Source organism: Anneissia japonica, unplaced genomic scaffold (genome assembly GCF_011630105.1).
Source record: "Anneissia japonica isolate Jap-2015-1 unplaced genomic scaffold, ASM1163010v1 scaffold287752_len1182401_cov188, whole genome shotgun sequence".
NCBI lineage: Eukaryota > Metazoa > Echinodermata > Crinoidea > Comatulida > Comatulidae > Anneissia > Anneissia japonica.
This window is the reverse complement of record NW_022687544.1, coordinates 501,838-518,073: the sequence shown is the minus strand read 5'-3', so window position 1 is coordinate 518,073 and position 16,236 is coordinate 501,838. Positions and strand designations below refer to the sequence as shown.

The 16,236-nt window shown below is 33.5% G+C and overlaps 2 protein-coding genes across 2 annotated transcripts in view; one reads left to right on the top strand and one right to left on the bottom strand.

Moving 5' to 3' along the window:
* LOC117119677 (growth arrest-specific protein 7-like) overlaps nt 1-5,112 on the bottom strand; it is a 27,262-nt gene extending 22,150 nt beyond the window's left edge. Inside the window, exons 1-2 of the mRNA XM_033264518.1 lie at nt 4,976-5,112; nt 3,371-3,647 (exon numbers count right to left, since the gene is read on the bottom strand). Coding sequence (XP_033120409.1) covers nt 3,371-3,577 — 207 coding nt within the window. The 5' untranslated portion in view covers nt 3,578-3,647; nt 4,976-5,112. The remainder of the gene's footprint in view (nt 1-3,370; nt 3,648-4,975) is intronic.
* Nucleotides 5,113-12,010: 6,898 nt separating this feature from the next.
* Nucleotides 12,011-16,236, top strand: part of LOC117120078 (mucin-5AC-like) — a 30,051-nt gene continuing 25,825 nt past the window's right edge. Inside the window, exons 1-3 of the mRNA XM_033265082.1 lie at nt 12,011-12,308; nt 13,285-13,342; nt 15,930-16,164. Coding sequence (XP_033120973.1) covers nt 12,201-12,308; nt 13,285-13,342; nt 15,930-16,164 — 401 coding nt within the window. The 5' untranslated portion in view covers nt 12,011-12,200. The remainder of the gene's footprint in view (nt 12,309-13,284; nt 13,343-15,929; nt 16,165-16,236) is intronic.

The window sequence follows — 16,236 nt, the reverse complement described above, 5'->3', positions numbered from 1 at the left end:
AGATGTGATCAGTATGTTTTCAATATATATATCCCATATATATTATGGTAATAACCATTAACAGCATATGGCAATTGCATACAACTATCTCTATCACACGTTTTTGTTTTACAGTTACAGATCGGTTATTATTATATTAATATGTATGCTAAAAAGCTAAAATAATGGAAATGGCAGCCATTTGAAATTTTAATATCTCAAAATGTGTACAACATTTAGTTAACTGCTGTTGTCATTTTTATGAGTGGATTTCCAATTGAATACTGCATCTTAATGACATAAACTTACAATATTATTGACAATTTTAGGAAAAAATGGCGGCCATTTTGAAACTGCTGGCAACCCCCCCCCCCTTACGTATAAAAAAATTTTTTTGGTTGTTTTTTTTTAGATGTTTATTCTACATCATTTCCAATTTTTAAAAAATATAGCCAAAAAAAAATGCAACCAACCAAAGTTTGCTGTGTCTTTTAAAATACAGAATTGTGATACTGTATGGTTCAGTTTGGTTTTTATCCTTTTGCAAGCTTTAAAGTTTTGTTTAATAATACTATACTTGTAGTAGTAATAGTATTAGTACTAATAATAATAATAATAATAATAATAATAATAATAATAATGGAGATGATGATAATGATGATGACGATGATAATGATAGGCCTAGTGATAATTGATAATAATATTAATAATGTTAAAATGCGAACAAAATTGTGCCAAAAGCGAAAAATAAAGTTTGATTTGTTGATCATAATATTATAGTATATTATAGTTAGGCCAAGTTGTCCTGGATATTAAGTAGATCCCTGATAAAAGTACATGAGAAATTTGTTGGCGTTTCATTTTGACTGTATAATGGTGATGAGATGATGATGAATTTTACTATGTAAAAGTGTCATTTCCGGCCATCTAGAGGTACTATTTCCTCAAATTTTCTCACCTCAGCCCCAACCATTGTGGGGTTGAGTTGGTTTTGAAGTCACGGCTTCGACGTATGTAAAGTACGTACTCAAAGACATGTTTTTAAGCTTTGTTTTCTATGGTATATCACACACATTAATAACATCTCTATGGTTGCCGAAAATCCCTGATAAGAGACCACGAGAATTTTTTTTTTTTGGTCCTTCATTTGGACTAATAGTTATGTGATGATAATGAATTTTATTAAAAGTGTCGTTTCTGGCCATCTAGAAGTACTATTTCCTCACATTTTCGCACCTCAGCACCAACCATGGTGGTGGGTGTCGACTTACAAAATGTCCTCCTCCTCCACCTTTCAAAACAGACCTCCGCCCTTCGCTGGCGGGTATGACATTAAACTGCATCGAGCCGGCACCTGACTCAGATTATGTCTTGTGACTGCTGAGGAGATGGTGCATAAATTTGTTTTTAGGATGTGATCTGGGTTTTCATGCCCATTTTTCGTGATTATGACTATTTTGGTTAAGATTTTTCTTTCTTGAAGAAAAAAAAAATATATATTCAAATTTAAGTATGAGATTGTAATTTCCGGCCATCTAGAGGTGCCCTAATCATAAATTTTCTTACCTCATTCTGTGAAAGTCCCTCCCTGGGTCACCTTTCTTTCAAATTCCTGGATCCGTCACTGTTGATACATTATAATTATTGTTGGGCCTACTAATATTATTTATGATGTATCTAATGCAATTTTCACTTTATCCTCTCAAATCAGTCCTTAAAACGTGCGTAAAAACCTGTCTCTTATACACATCTAGATGTGTATAAGAGACCTTTCCTCAACGTATTACGCTCTACTTACGGAAAAAATACCCGTTGGATAAACTTGATTTTGAAGATTGTTTTACAAAATTTAAACTTTGTTCTAAAACTAGGGCATTGGATGTAAAATAATTATTTAGATATCTGAATACAATAGTGGTTTAGGCCCAATAACAAATTATTAGTTTATCACCCTCGCGTAAATGTCTTCTGTAGTACAAAAAAACAAATTATTTTTGAAGATTATTTTTTTTAATTGTTTTTATTATTTTTTTTTTTCATTTTGTTTTTATTAAATAGTTAGCAGATATTGTTTTGTATTATCTCTATCATGTTTTACTTGAATATCAATGCACCAGCAAACAACCCAAGCGTGATATTTGCCTTTAGCAAAATATCAAATAAAATAAAATATCCTGCCTCTCTCATCACCTTTCCAGCCTAGATAGAATGGTAAACTAATAATTTTTTTATGGGGTCTCATGTAATTTTTTTTAAAGCTTTAATTTATTTGTCCTACTGATTAGGCATTGGAAGAGTTTGCTAAACTTATAAATGCTTTACATATGTTTAATGTGGTATGGGACCAATTTTCCTTTGATAGTATATCGGCAATAGATTAAATTATGTTTTTAGGCTCCTCAACTCCTTCTTGAACAAAAAATAAAATACACAGAAATTCAATGTTTGATAAATTCTGCAAAGAGTATGTAAAACGAGCATGGAAAAATAAGATCAGAGAGGAAGTTTACTAAAATATTAATTAAACTCTTGTATTGGCCTATTTCTCTCTTAGTTAATGTGTAAGCTTTTGTTTATTTTGCTTTAATTATCCTATCTGTCTTGCCATATTATGAGCAAACACTAGTTTATTATTCTATATTTACTGTATATTTAAACTTTGGTAAGTTTTACAGAAGCAGGACTCAAAGTTTGGGCACGGACTGTCGTTTGCACAGTGTCTTCTTCAAGTGTGGATGTGTATTTTGTACGCTCGGGCTTGTGTTCGAGTTTTCGGCTGGTTTCAGAAGTGCTGCCTAGCACGGTTCACAATAATTAGGCCTATAATTTATTTAAACATTAGTTGATAATGCTTATTATGGCGACGCTTCAATTGAGCTTAGTTCAATACATCCACGATTAAGCATGTAACCTATGCACGCAAATGACAATAATGCACGTACTGTACACAAATTACGATAATTCATATCGGTAGGGCGTTACACGCAAATATCTTGATGGCCTACAAATGTGTGTGTAAAATAAAAGTTGATTATATGTTTAAATAAGTTGATTATATGTTTAAATTGTCAAACCATACGGTATTTTGTAAAATTGTCTAATAATCAAATAGTTTTTTCAGCCTTAAGAGTTATCTCGATTTTTAGACTCAGTTGTCATTATTTCTCTATTTCGAATTATTGTTATATAAAACACATAATGATACGGAACGGAATTAAATATCAAACATTCTATAGAAATAAATAGACTTATAGCTAAAAATGATATTCGTTGATCTACAAATGGAATATTATACTGTAACATTACGAAAATAAATAACCGGTAGTTTAATGCCACATTCGCGCTATGCAGGCATGCTTATTACGGAATTAGACGTTATTATAATAGTTACCTCTGATTGAATTCTGACAGTTTTTTCAGTTGGAAACCATCCTCTTTTGTTGCCGATTTCTCCATATAACCATTTATTGTCATCAGAAATGTGCAAACCTACGATGGTCTGTCCTTCTTCAAAATGAAGGGCATCCGATTGGTTCGTAGCCTTATAATTGTCGATGGCTTTGTAACCCATACCGGGCGTAAAGCTACTGGAAGCCATGATTAACCTGTTGACCACGGTTGCACCTAACCTGCCCTAATTGAAGTCTCTAATCACTTTAAAAAGAAAACTGAAATCCACGACAAACATTATTATCATGGTTTTGTTAATATGTCATCTATATATGTATTGACTTAACGTACTTGATCACTGAGACTTGTTTATTTAACACATTGGCCATAAAATAATCAGCTCAGCTTCTAATATGGAATGTAACAGAAGTGCCACTGTGAGGCACAGGATGGGAGGTATGGGCCAGTAATACAAAAGCAGCGGTAGTCTGTAATCGTGAGTACAGCTGTAATTAACAATTAATAGAATAACAACGAAAGATAAACTTTAGGCCTATATCATGAATTGCACTATATACTTTATACAACTTGCGAAAAATATATTTTCATTATGATTTTCGTGAAAAATATCATAAGAAAGGTTTTCGAAAAGATCAGAAAGCTAAAGATTAATGTTGATATTTTGAGACACCTCACCAGCGGCGTAGCTAGGTGCAAAGGGGCCCCAGTGTAAGATTAATTGTGGGCCCTTTAATGTGATAGGGGAATTTCCTAAAATTCTCAGAAAATTCACCGTAAGAATTGCTTCTTTTAACCCTACACCTGAAGGCCCAGGTTAGTAATAAATACTATAATAATCGGATTAATAACTATTTTATGAGGGACATATTCGGTCTTAGCAACTGTTCTAAAAACTAATCAGGAAAATTGATGGCACGTAAAATTAAAAAATTGCACGTGGCGGATCAGGGAATTCAAAATGGAGGGGCCAGGGAGGGATTTTCACAAGTGAAGGATGAAGACCACCTCATCCCCATGTTTGGGGATGAGGAAAGCAGTGGCGTATCTTGAAGTTGGGGTGTTGATGGGGGTGGGGAGCGAAGGTGAAGTGGGGTCTCGATGATCAGTCTCGAAAAATAAGGTGATTTTTAACTAATTGACCGTGATTTTTGGCGTGGGGAGGGGGTGGGAGCGACCGGGATAGATAGATAGATAGATACGCCAATAGAGGTAAGAAAAGTTATGATTATAGGACCTCTACATAGCCGGAAAGGGCACTCTCAGACTTAAAATATTAAATGAATATATTTTCCTGTTTTTCCCCATTTATATAATTTGGAAAAGATAGGGGGTTGGGCAGGTTGGGGCCCCAAGTTGAATACACCACTTAATTGAATACAACACAGTAATCCATAATTAGGCCTACTCCTTTAAAAACCGAATAGGCCTATTATTAAGGGCCCACTGGTCGTTTTTTTTCTCTTCAATATTAAGTTGGAAATTATTTTTAAATATTTTTTAGGTCTATTTATGAAAGGGCTCCTAATAGCCCTGGGCCCTAGTTCTTTGCACTGGCTGCATTTCCCGTAGCTACACTGCACCTCACCTTCCGTATCATTATAGCACTAAAAGCCCATTTTGATTTCTTCAGTGTTAATCCCACGAAAATCCATTGACCTAAATCCAGGGGGAGTAGTTCTGGTGTTGATTAGGCTGTACAATTGTGATACCGGTACCGTAATTTCTGTTTTCCGATGAGTGTAGGCCCTACTGAGTTTTTTAACGGGCTGATGGGACGTATGGCATACGAGACTAGCGGCTTAAACGTCTCATCCGAAAGGCGATGTGCTAATCAAACTTGCATTTCAGCATGCCAGCTAAAATAAAATACACTTTTTGTTTTATAAGAACCAGTGAAATTTGCACAGTCTCAGTGTTCTTATTTTTTTATTTTTTTATTTCAGGCTCAAAATGTTCTTATTTTGTTCTTATTTTACACACTTTTCAAACATAAAAAATTATTTTTGTACAGAAGTATACTTATGTACTGCAATGTAGGTAAAAATGGCCCCGAAAAAAAAGTGGCCCCTGAAAAAAAGGCCCAGGTAAAAATGGCCCCAAAAATGACAGGTACACCTACTGTACTGTATTATAGTAAATAGTCACATCTACTGCACATAAGGTAGATATATTTTTTGGGGTTTTGTATTTAAAAAAAACATAAAAACCTCATTTGACATTTTTACCTCAGTCTCAATTTGTTCTTATTTTGTTCTTAATTTTTAAGCAATTCCAGCCTCAGTGAGTTTATGCAAAAGGGGGCATTTATTCGAATACATATGGTATTTTTCTTGTAAGTTGTTCAATTCTGTTGAAATCCGTAGATAAAAAGAGAAGTACGTATACTGATGAGTGACGAATGTGGTATGAGTTTCTATTTTCATTATTTTGTTTAGCCAATGGCTGAGTGGAGTTTTAGTGCATAAATTTGTTCGTAATGTGATTCTACTGTTCTTGCAGAGGAGTTGACATAGAACTACGCCGATATTAAACTTTTAAATATGGCTCATTATTCGCGAATTGATTTCGTGAATATAACTGACGTTTTACGATTAAGTATTATACAAAATTATTCTGCTTCACATCCCATCAACTAGCTGCATCAAAGAATATAATTATATTGTTTTCGAATTATCCAGACTAAATCTGGGATAATTTCAACGAAAGTTCAGGAACCTATTCGTAGTAGTCCTATTGACCTTGATGCAGCGACTCATCAAAAGTTTTAACTCATGTTTAAGCCATTTTCAACGTATACCTATACAAATCTACTTCACTTATAATCGTATAAGCATGTGTTTATATTCCATAAAGAGTTGGGCGGTTTAAATAGTAATTATCTTCCATTCACTTGCAGAAATTAATAATAGTACAATATTGGCTACGGATATACCTAGTTGTGTAAGGGGAAATATTCCGGAAAAAATTAAGGACAATGGGCCAAAACTTTAAATATAGACTTATATATACAATAATACAGACATATACACCTGTCTCTAACAACTAACCGCAGAATCTGTCTCTTATACACATCTAGATGTGTATAAGAGACAGCATAGGCTATGTGCGTCTAAAGCATAAACGACTTTCTAATTAAAAAATCAGGAATATCAAATTACATTAAAAAATATTATAAAAACATATATTAATACATCATGTTTTGTATAACAAATAAATTGACTATATCTTATTCTTCTGTTTCCTCTCAGTTCAAATTGTGTTCTTATTTTATTACCAGACTTGTCCATCACCGCCGAACAAGCGCGCTTACATTATAGACCATGATATTGCAATCAACGGGTGTATTGCTTATTTGAAAATTAATCAAACCCATGGAGAATATAAAAATTGCTTCACATAGGCTATGTGCGTCTAAAGCATAAACGACTTTCTAATTAAAAAATCAGGAATATCAAATTACATTAAAAAATATTATAAAAACATATTAATACATCATGTTTTGTATAACAAATAAATAGTTACTTTCAATCGAGAAATATTCTTTTGTAGGGTAGAATTTAAGCAATTTAGAGATTCTCGCACAATAAAGACGATGATAACATGCCTTCAACCTTGAAGTTGATATCTTGAACCAAATGATGTTTACCTTGTGCCCTTATTTTGGTTGTGTTTGTGGATACACACAAAGCAGAACAGTGACGAATCGTGCATTTTGCCAATAAGAATAAAATGACCGCGGATTTGTAGGTGCTTTGATAGTTTCTTCCAATTTTATCACTTTTAGTAAAGGCCATAAGCTTTATGCCTCCCTGCCCTAAGTATAATCTTCAAAACCAAGGAATGTACATTTACATTTGACCAATGTTAAACTTTATAAAATATATTCGATTTTGGGATATATTTGATGTGTTTGAACATGATACATATTTTATCACTTTTAATATCATTGCTTTTAAGTATAATCTTCAAAACCAGTTACGTGTACGTTGAACCAAGGAGGTATAGAATAGTACCTCCTTGGGTGAACTAATATTAATGCTTTCATCAATTCTGTCTCCATTTGTCATGTTTGAGCATGACACATTTTTATCACTTTTAATACCTATTAGAGACCTCAAAATAATAGTCAAAACAATATACATTTATTGAGACAATGTTTTAACCTTCACAAAACATATTAAGACTATTTGTGGCTCCATTAGTCGTGCTTCAGAATTGTCCACTATTTGAGTGACATATTTAACACGTTGACCTAAACAAGGTACATTGATGCAAAAAGGATGTGACCGTTTAACTTGTGATCATGTTTACATATCTATTGTAAGCTTCTGGATCAAATCCATATTATGAAATCTGTCGGTATACTTTTATGGTTTCCATTACTTCCCTTACCTTTATGTATTAAACGGTAAAACAAAACGAGTAATTTGTACTGTACAGTACTTTAGCAGTGGTGGCTCCAGTCCCCTACCCCCACCTACACCGGAAAGAGGCCCTCCCCTGTCAGAGAGCTGAACACAATTCACCTGGGGAAAAAAATCCCTTGTAATTTTTACAAATTATAAGATTCTAGACCTAAAATCATTCGCCCGACACGTTATTATCAGATATAGGCCTATTCACTCCACGTCCGTCACGTTGGGTAAGTGTGCGCACCATTGCTGTCCTGCAGCTTTAATCATCCACATTATTTCTCGCCAACATTTATTACTATGCTTTTTACTATACTTTATTTTTGGCATATAATAAGTAGGAGGACCATTGTGAATGTTTGGTTACTGAGGGCTGCACACAAACGTTTCATGTTGAAAATTTAAAGTTTCCATGTCATTCATGCTCAGCTTTTACTTTTTAGACAATTGGAATGTAACAGCAAGGTGTTTTCTAAACTAAGATTGTAGACAGGCCACACACTTAGTGGACCGCAACAAAACTTAGCCTACCTTTGCTCTGTATTTCAACAAATAATATCAAAATGCTACCAGTGGCTGATCTAGGTATAGGACTTCAACATGGGGGGGGGGGGGTGCCCGAGTGGTACTTTCACAGATGGAGGATCTATATCACCTCGGTTGGGGCTGAGGTAAGACCATTTGTGATTATGGAACCTCTAGATGACCGGAAGCTCAGACTTAAAATTTGAATATGATTTTCTTTATAATTATCTCTATATATAAAAAAAATTGAACAATCTATGGGAGGGGGTGCGGATTGGCCTCCTTGAATCTGCCACTGCCTGCTGCAGCAGTTGAAAGAGAAGGTTTGGAATTAAAACCAAGACTTGACACAAAGAAAGTTAAGTATTTTAGTGTACATGCTTTGGCACGAATGATCATACTATAAAATCTATTTTCCTATTTTTAACGGCTAAAATAATACACGTATTTTGGCAACTTACAAGTTATTTTCATTCATTTTGACCTTTGGTAAAAAGGTTTTTCTCTGTCGGATAAATTTATTCATGGTCTTTTAAAAGATATTAAGTTAGTTACGGTAATTTATGCTTATACCGTGAGATTGATTAGTAACGAAGAAATTGTTAGTTCAGACAAAGACCAGAATAGTAATTAAAAAACAGCTCGTAAACATGCTGTTTATAAAAACCAAAGGTTCAGAGGTGAACCAAAAGTAACCGTATAAATATAAAACTTTGATGTAGAGACAAAGAAATTCAACAAAGTACACATCTCTGATATTAATTTCCTACAAACACCAAGGTTGAATTCAATAGAACTATGAACGTTATTTAGATTATATTTGTCACATTGAGTGGGTTAGCATGTGGAAAACAAATCCAGGCTCTATTATAGGACTAAACAACTAACCGCAGAATTGACTAGCTGGAACACGTTGTGCTGTCGTCTCCAATCAAACATTAATTCAGACACTTATTGACCACTCTCACGTGTATCATACTGTATATGATTGATTGATTGAATTTATTTGACGATAAACAGAGATACAATGAAACATTTTTAAACGATTAAGACATCTTAAAAGCTATAAAAAGATCAAGCATATGTGAAATTACCACACCAATTATTGGTAATCCTAAAGATTCTATAAATTTATTTACAATTCAAGAACAATAATTAAATTTGAATAATGAATGAATTTTAATAATAAAAAATAGTTAGAAAGACAAAAGAGTTAAAGACAAAAAACCAAAGACACAGACGAAGCTAAGATAGCCCAGTGAAAGCGAAATCAATTGTTTCCAATTGGGTCTACAATCAACGGGTACCGGTACATAATGAAAAACATAGAAAGGGGAGTGGAATCGCAAAGAGAAAAAAAATGAGAAAAAGTGGAGATTATTCGGTAAGCATTGTAAATTAAAATATTGCACTCTTTAACTTTAATAGAAAGTGCGTTCTAATGTATTATTGCACAATAGAAAAAAACTATTATAGAGACATATGACGTGGCAAGAGGGACTCTAACATTATATATAAAAGTAATTATTTAAGCGATGAAGTGATCAAATAAGAAAGACTAGTAATTATGGGGAAAAATGAAAGTATGACAAATCTCATGAATTTACCTCGATCACATACACTTAAAATTCCAAGTTTAGATAACGGAGGTTGAACAAGAAGGTTCGATAAATCTTACCGTACTACCTTGTTTTGGGTAGTTTAAAGTTTTGATTTGAGCTTATTGTTCCTGAATACCATGATGCTATATCCAGCATTGCTTAATGATACTAGCATTTTCGAGAATATTTATATTTTGTAATAATAAAATGCTGGATTGGATTTATTATGTGTAAATACCAAGGATAACCCACGAAAGTCTAGAAGAAGACTTATTTCCAGTGGGTCGTTCTAATGGTGATTGGGCAGTACACTGTGAGACAATCCCCTACTCTTTTCCGAAGAGTGTACTGCGTTCTTTAACGTGCACATGGGTCATTAATGCACACGGGTCATTAATGCACACGGGACTAACGGCTTAAACGTCTCACACAAAAGACGGTGCGCTTTTGTAACTTGTATTTCAGCCCTCAGCTAAAACACGAGGAGAGGCAGCGATGATAATTGAACCGGGGACTTAGAGATCTCCACGGTTTAGCGCACACACAGTGGCTACCACCAGATTAGCCGACTGAGCTAAGCTGCTACCGTATATGCCCAATAAAACTATATAAAAACAAATAAGTATTTTTCAATTATCAGGAAAACATTATTATAATGAATACAGATATAAATCCGTTTATTCATCCATCCACCATTGTCATGGGTTGGTTGAAGTAAAATTATATTGTTTGAATGAAATGCTACATTTAAAAATCAAATCATCAATCCATCGCCCATTAAGTTACTTTTATGCACTTAATTTCCAAAGTTAATAAACTTATGTACAAATGTGTATAAGTACAATATAAACAGAATATGTTCATTATCGAGTAATATTCTAGTGATATATTTACCGTTTAATTAGGCCTTTTAGAAACTTAATTGAATTAAATAATAATGATATACGCTAATCTGTATCCAAAATGTTATCATCTACATTTTTTCTTACTCAAATTTACAGATTGAAATAATAATGTAAAAAAAAATGAATGTTAATAACGATTGTCCTACCCGAAAACCAAAGTGATCAAAATGTGCACACATGTCTTCGATTAAGCCAATCGTTTTATTTCATTTCACAATAAGATGGTTAAGATGCATACGCATTTAACACTACATGATTTTCTTTACAGAATTCCACAGAGAACAAATAAATGAGAAACAATAAGATAATTTGACTTATTTAATACTATTATTTCAAGATTACAGAGCTTATTAATCTCAATTATTGAAATTCTACAGTTTCGGTACTCTGGTAAAACGATTTTATTATCTAAAACCAAGCAATTATATCATTTAATATTTCAGAAACACATTTTCAATTGTCGAATTATTAAATTTATACTAATTCTAAACAGTTATATTATATGAAATTCTTCTTATATTTACGAATAATCAGAAAAATAGGTTTAATTAGTTGTTTTTTTTTTTGTTTTTTTTGTTTTTTTTTTGTTGCGGATTTATGAATTCATTGCCGTTTGACTGTCTGTGTCTGTTAGCAGGCTTAGGCAAAACTAATAAATCAACCAGCACAACATTTTGTGAAGGGTATTCAGTCTAAGGAAGAAGGGATTAATTTTTGGGGTGACGATATCAAAGGTCAAGGTTATTATTACTACTTAATACTTAAATTGATTACCATCCAAATAAGATAGCATAGTACATAGGCCTACTGCAAGTATCGAAATGCACGCCATCGTGTCGTGTAGGGGATTCAAAATTTCGACATTAGTTATGTGACCATCAGGAATGATGAATCACCATCCAAGTCTATAAAATAAAATAAACACAAAATTCACAACTTACAGGTTGATAACAATGTAACATTTAATATTTGTACGTTCAATTTTTAAATTACATATTAAAATGAACATGAAAATAATACCTTTAGCTTTTTTAAATGATAAACAATAATAAAGAGGTATTCTATTACGTTATTATAATTAATTCGTTAACTTAATTCAATGTTGTGTAGGTGTGATCCATTTAAAATGGGTAGTGACGTTCGATAAAATGGTCCGATATTTCTTATTTTATTGAAGTCATTTCTCAGATCAGGACAAGGACTACTGACCAAGGATGTAGACAAGGATGACTCTAATACCACACCAGGAAATCTGGAATTATTTGCCAGGGTCCAGAACCTACCAAAATGTCCTTCGAGACTAATATAAAGGGCGATAGTTTGGGATTTTCAAACAGTGTCTCTCAGGATTACCGTACAGATCCACAATGGTCGCGTCCCGGCAAGGCGCGTCCCGGCACCTTATCAAACTTTTTCTCCTGCTAGCACTACGTACATCCTCATCTGCGTTCATTTTGAACTGGTTTACGGGAAAAGTGAGTATTATAATTCGATAATAAAATTTCATTTTGAAATGTTCAGAAAGTATTTAATATAGCTCTGGTATTAATTTAAGAATAATATATATTTTTTTAATCATAAGTATGTACAATAATATAGCTTGAAATAAGTCATCAACGCTTTATATAGGCCTATCTAGAAAACTTTTCTGTCTATGTAATTTCCTTAATTAAAGCTTTTTTTTTTCTTGAAGTCGAACACAATTATTTTGTGAGTTGAAATTCAAAACACGAAAGTTAAACACTATGCTTTGAAGTCTTTAAAATACAATAATCATAAAATCATTTTAAAAATAATAATAATTTTGAAATTAACTTGATTACTTTGCAGTGGTATACTAATTATTAACTGAAGCATAGAAATTACTAAATAAAAAATACGGGTTATGATTTTAATACTGGATGTAAAAGCACTTCCAGTGTTTCTATAATTTTTCGCTTTAAAATTATGCTTAAACACTTTTAAATACCTTAATTTCTTTGTTGAAGTTGATAATTTTTGTTTTTTTCAAAATGTTAGTTTAAAAAGTAATTTTTATGATTTATGTAGTATTTGTAATGAGACAGTACATCTTTAACTAATTTAAACTACTGTATTAACTTTTTAAGGTCTATAATACATGAGAGAAATATTTAAAAAAAATTTAACCTGTGATTAAATAGCATATGTCAGCAACTGTTCTTCGAATATTTTTAATATGAAATTTTATTTTTATGATAGGACAAACATTTTGTATGTATTAATGTTGGAAAAATGATGAATACACTATAAAGACCTAATATAGTCAACCCGGGTTTCTATATACGTTACAGCAACGCTTTTCCAGTAATGTATGTGTTAAAGACATGGATCTAGTGTCGTGGTATTATCTATAGTTTCGGAGCATTTTAAATATGTTGAATATGAATAGACTTATATTTTTGTTTTGTATTTCAATTTTCGTCTTTCTAGGATCACGATAATTATCAAGCTGGTGATGAAAGTGCTGAAGTCGAAATAAGGTCGAATGGTAAATAGAACACAAATTTGATAAAATTTCAATAAGAACAAACTGTTTAACATCATTATAAATAATTAATTACTGTAGTAATATCAGATTTAGATGATTGATTTTCACTAATTAACATAATTTTTTATTACATTTATTAAATTGCACTGTCAGCCAATTTCAGGTTGTGAAAATAAAGAGGATATTATTGAATTAGTGAAAACAATTTTATCTCGTTCTCAAATTTAATTGAAGCCGATGTAAATATGCATCAGCACACGTTATACATAGGCCTACTAAACACATAGGCCTAAGCGTGATTTTAAAAAAATCTGAATCCATAAATACCAGGCCAGGCTTTTCAGATACAGAAATGTGATATTGTATGGTTCAGTTTGGTTTTTATCCTTTTGCAAACTCTTTAAAGTTTTGTTTTAATACTGCAGTACTACTAGTAGGCCTAGTAATAATATTAATAATAATTATAATGATGACGATGGTAATAATAGATAATATTATTAAAAAGTGAAGAAAACTGTGCTAAAGGCGAAAAAGTAAGTTGTAATTTGTTGATCACAATTATTATAGTATAGTTAAAGCTTATTAAGTACATAGTTAGGCCTAAGTTGTCCTTGATATTAAGTAGATCCCTGATAAAAGATCATGAGAAATTTGTTGTCGCTTCATTTTGACTAGGCCTATATAATGATGATGAATTTTACTATATGATTCCGGCCATCACAGCTACTATTCCTCAAATTTTCTCACCTCAGCCCCAACTATGGTGGGCCTGAGGTGGTTGTGAAGTCACGGCTTTGTAGTATGTAAAGTGCATCCCTGATAAAAGATCATGAGAAATTTGTTGGCGCTTCATTTTGAGTATATATAATGGTGATGTAATGATGAATTTTACTAAAATTGTCTGGTCATCTAGCGGTAATATTCCCTAAAATTTTTGCACCTCAGCCCCAACCGTCTGAGGTGGGTGTCGACTCACGAAATGTCCTCCCCCACCTTTAAAAACAGATTGTGCCCTTTCTGGTTAAGACATCAATCTCCATCTAGTCGACACCTGACTCAGAGCATGTCTTAGTGACTGCAGATGAGGCAAAAATGCATAAATTTGCACCAGATTTGTGATCTGGTTTTACATGCCCATTTTTCGTGATTATGATTAGTGTTTTGAGCAGTGGTAGATTCAAGGCCCCCTCTCCCCTAAATTTGTTTAATTGAAAAAAAAAATATAGGCTCCCCCCACCCATCCAGATTTAAGTCTGTGAGTGTAATTTCCAGCCATCTTAGAGGTGCCCTAACAGAGGCGGATTTAGGGGGGGGGGGGGCGAAAAAAAAAAGAAAAAAATGATAGCCCACAACGCCTCAAATGTTATTTTCCGGCGTCTAAAACACAAAAATTTCCTAGGGCATTGTTGTCTCGATCGGCCCAAATTTCGGCCAACCCTTTCGGCCCCCGTTTTGGACATCTCTGGATCCGCCCCTGCCTAATCATATGTTTTTTTACCTCAGCCCCAACCATGCATGGTGGGGCTAAGGTGGGTGGTTCCTCGATTTGTAAAAGTTTCTCACTAGGTCACTTCCTGGATCCACCACTGTTGAATTTTATATAATTATTATTAGGCTTACTAATATTATTTATGATGCGTTTATTGTAATTTTCACTTTATCATCTCAAAGCAGTCCTAAAAACCTTCAGAGCGCGCTACATTCCAGGGGGCTTCGACCCTGGACCCCAGGGGTCTACGTACTCACATAACGACTCCTCCTTTCAAAATCCTGGCTACGTTTTTAAAAAAATTTGTTAAGAAGAGCTAAAAAGAAAAACTTTTTTTAAAAAGTTTTTTCTCCCCTATTTTTTCCCAGTGAGTTAGGGGTGGGTGGATGAGGGCAAACAAACTATTTTTTTTTCTTGGCGTAATGAAGAGGATATTGTTGAATTAGTAAAAACAATTTTATCTCGTTCTCAAATTTAATTGAAGCTAATAATATAAATTGTTGAAGATACTGATCCGGTATGTAAGACAATTATTCAATGTGTAAAGAAATATCCTATCGGTATGCTATAGCTATCAAACCCTTGGCACTGGCAGTGCTATGACTACTGTCGGAGGTCATTCAGGAAACACTTCAAATTGTAATTAGGCCAATCATATGCATTATCAAAAACAAAGTGTCAATATAATAAGCGAAGCAATGCGAGGCAAATCATGAAATAAATAAGGTACTTAGAGAACAGAGTGAGATGCAGTATTTTAAGAGAAATAAAGTCTGCCCTCTCATTTAAAACAAGCATGCAATGCGGGCAGGGTAGGGATCGAGTAACATTTAAATTTAGGCTATGTCTGAGAGTACCATTTCCGGTCACCTAGAGGTGCCATGAGCATACAATTTTGTACCTCGCCCTAACAACCTGTGGTCCCTCTTTTATGAATTCTTGGATCCGCCATTAAAGCTTAATTGATTGCCATAAATATATTATACTATAGTATAATATATTTTTAATGTTTTTTTTTTTTTAACTTTTTGTTGGCGTAGTCCTAGTGTTCAATGAACCAACTTGGAATGTCTATAATCTGTACGCTTGCCATTCCAGGTGAAGAATGTGGTCCAAACATGGAATACAGTGAATGTGGCGGTTCATGCCAAGCGACATGTGAGAACCCAAATGCAGTGTGTACTAGTGTAGGTGTTTGCCTAGCAGGATGCAGCTGTAAAGATGGTCTAGTACGCCAAGGCGACCAGTGTATACCATTGAGTGAATGTCGATGCGAGTACGATGGCAAATTCATGGACAATGGAGATATTATAAAGTTGGACTGTAACGAATGGTATGTTTGAACCGCTTAACGTTTCACTTGAACAAGCCTGAACCATAACCTATCATATAAATGAAATCCAGT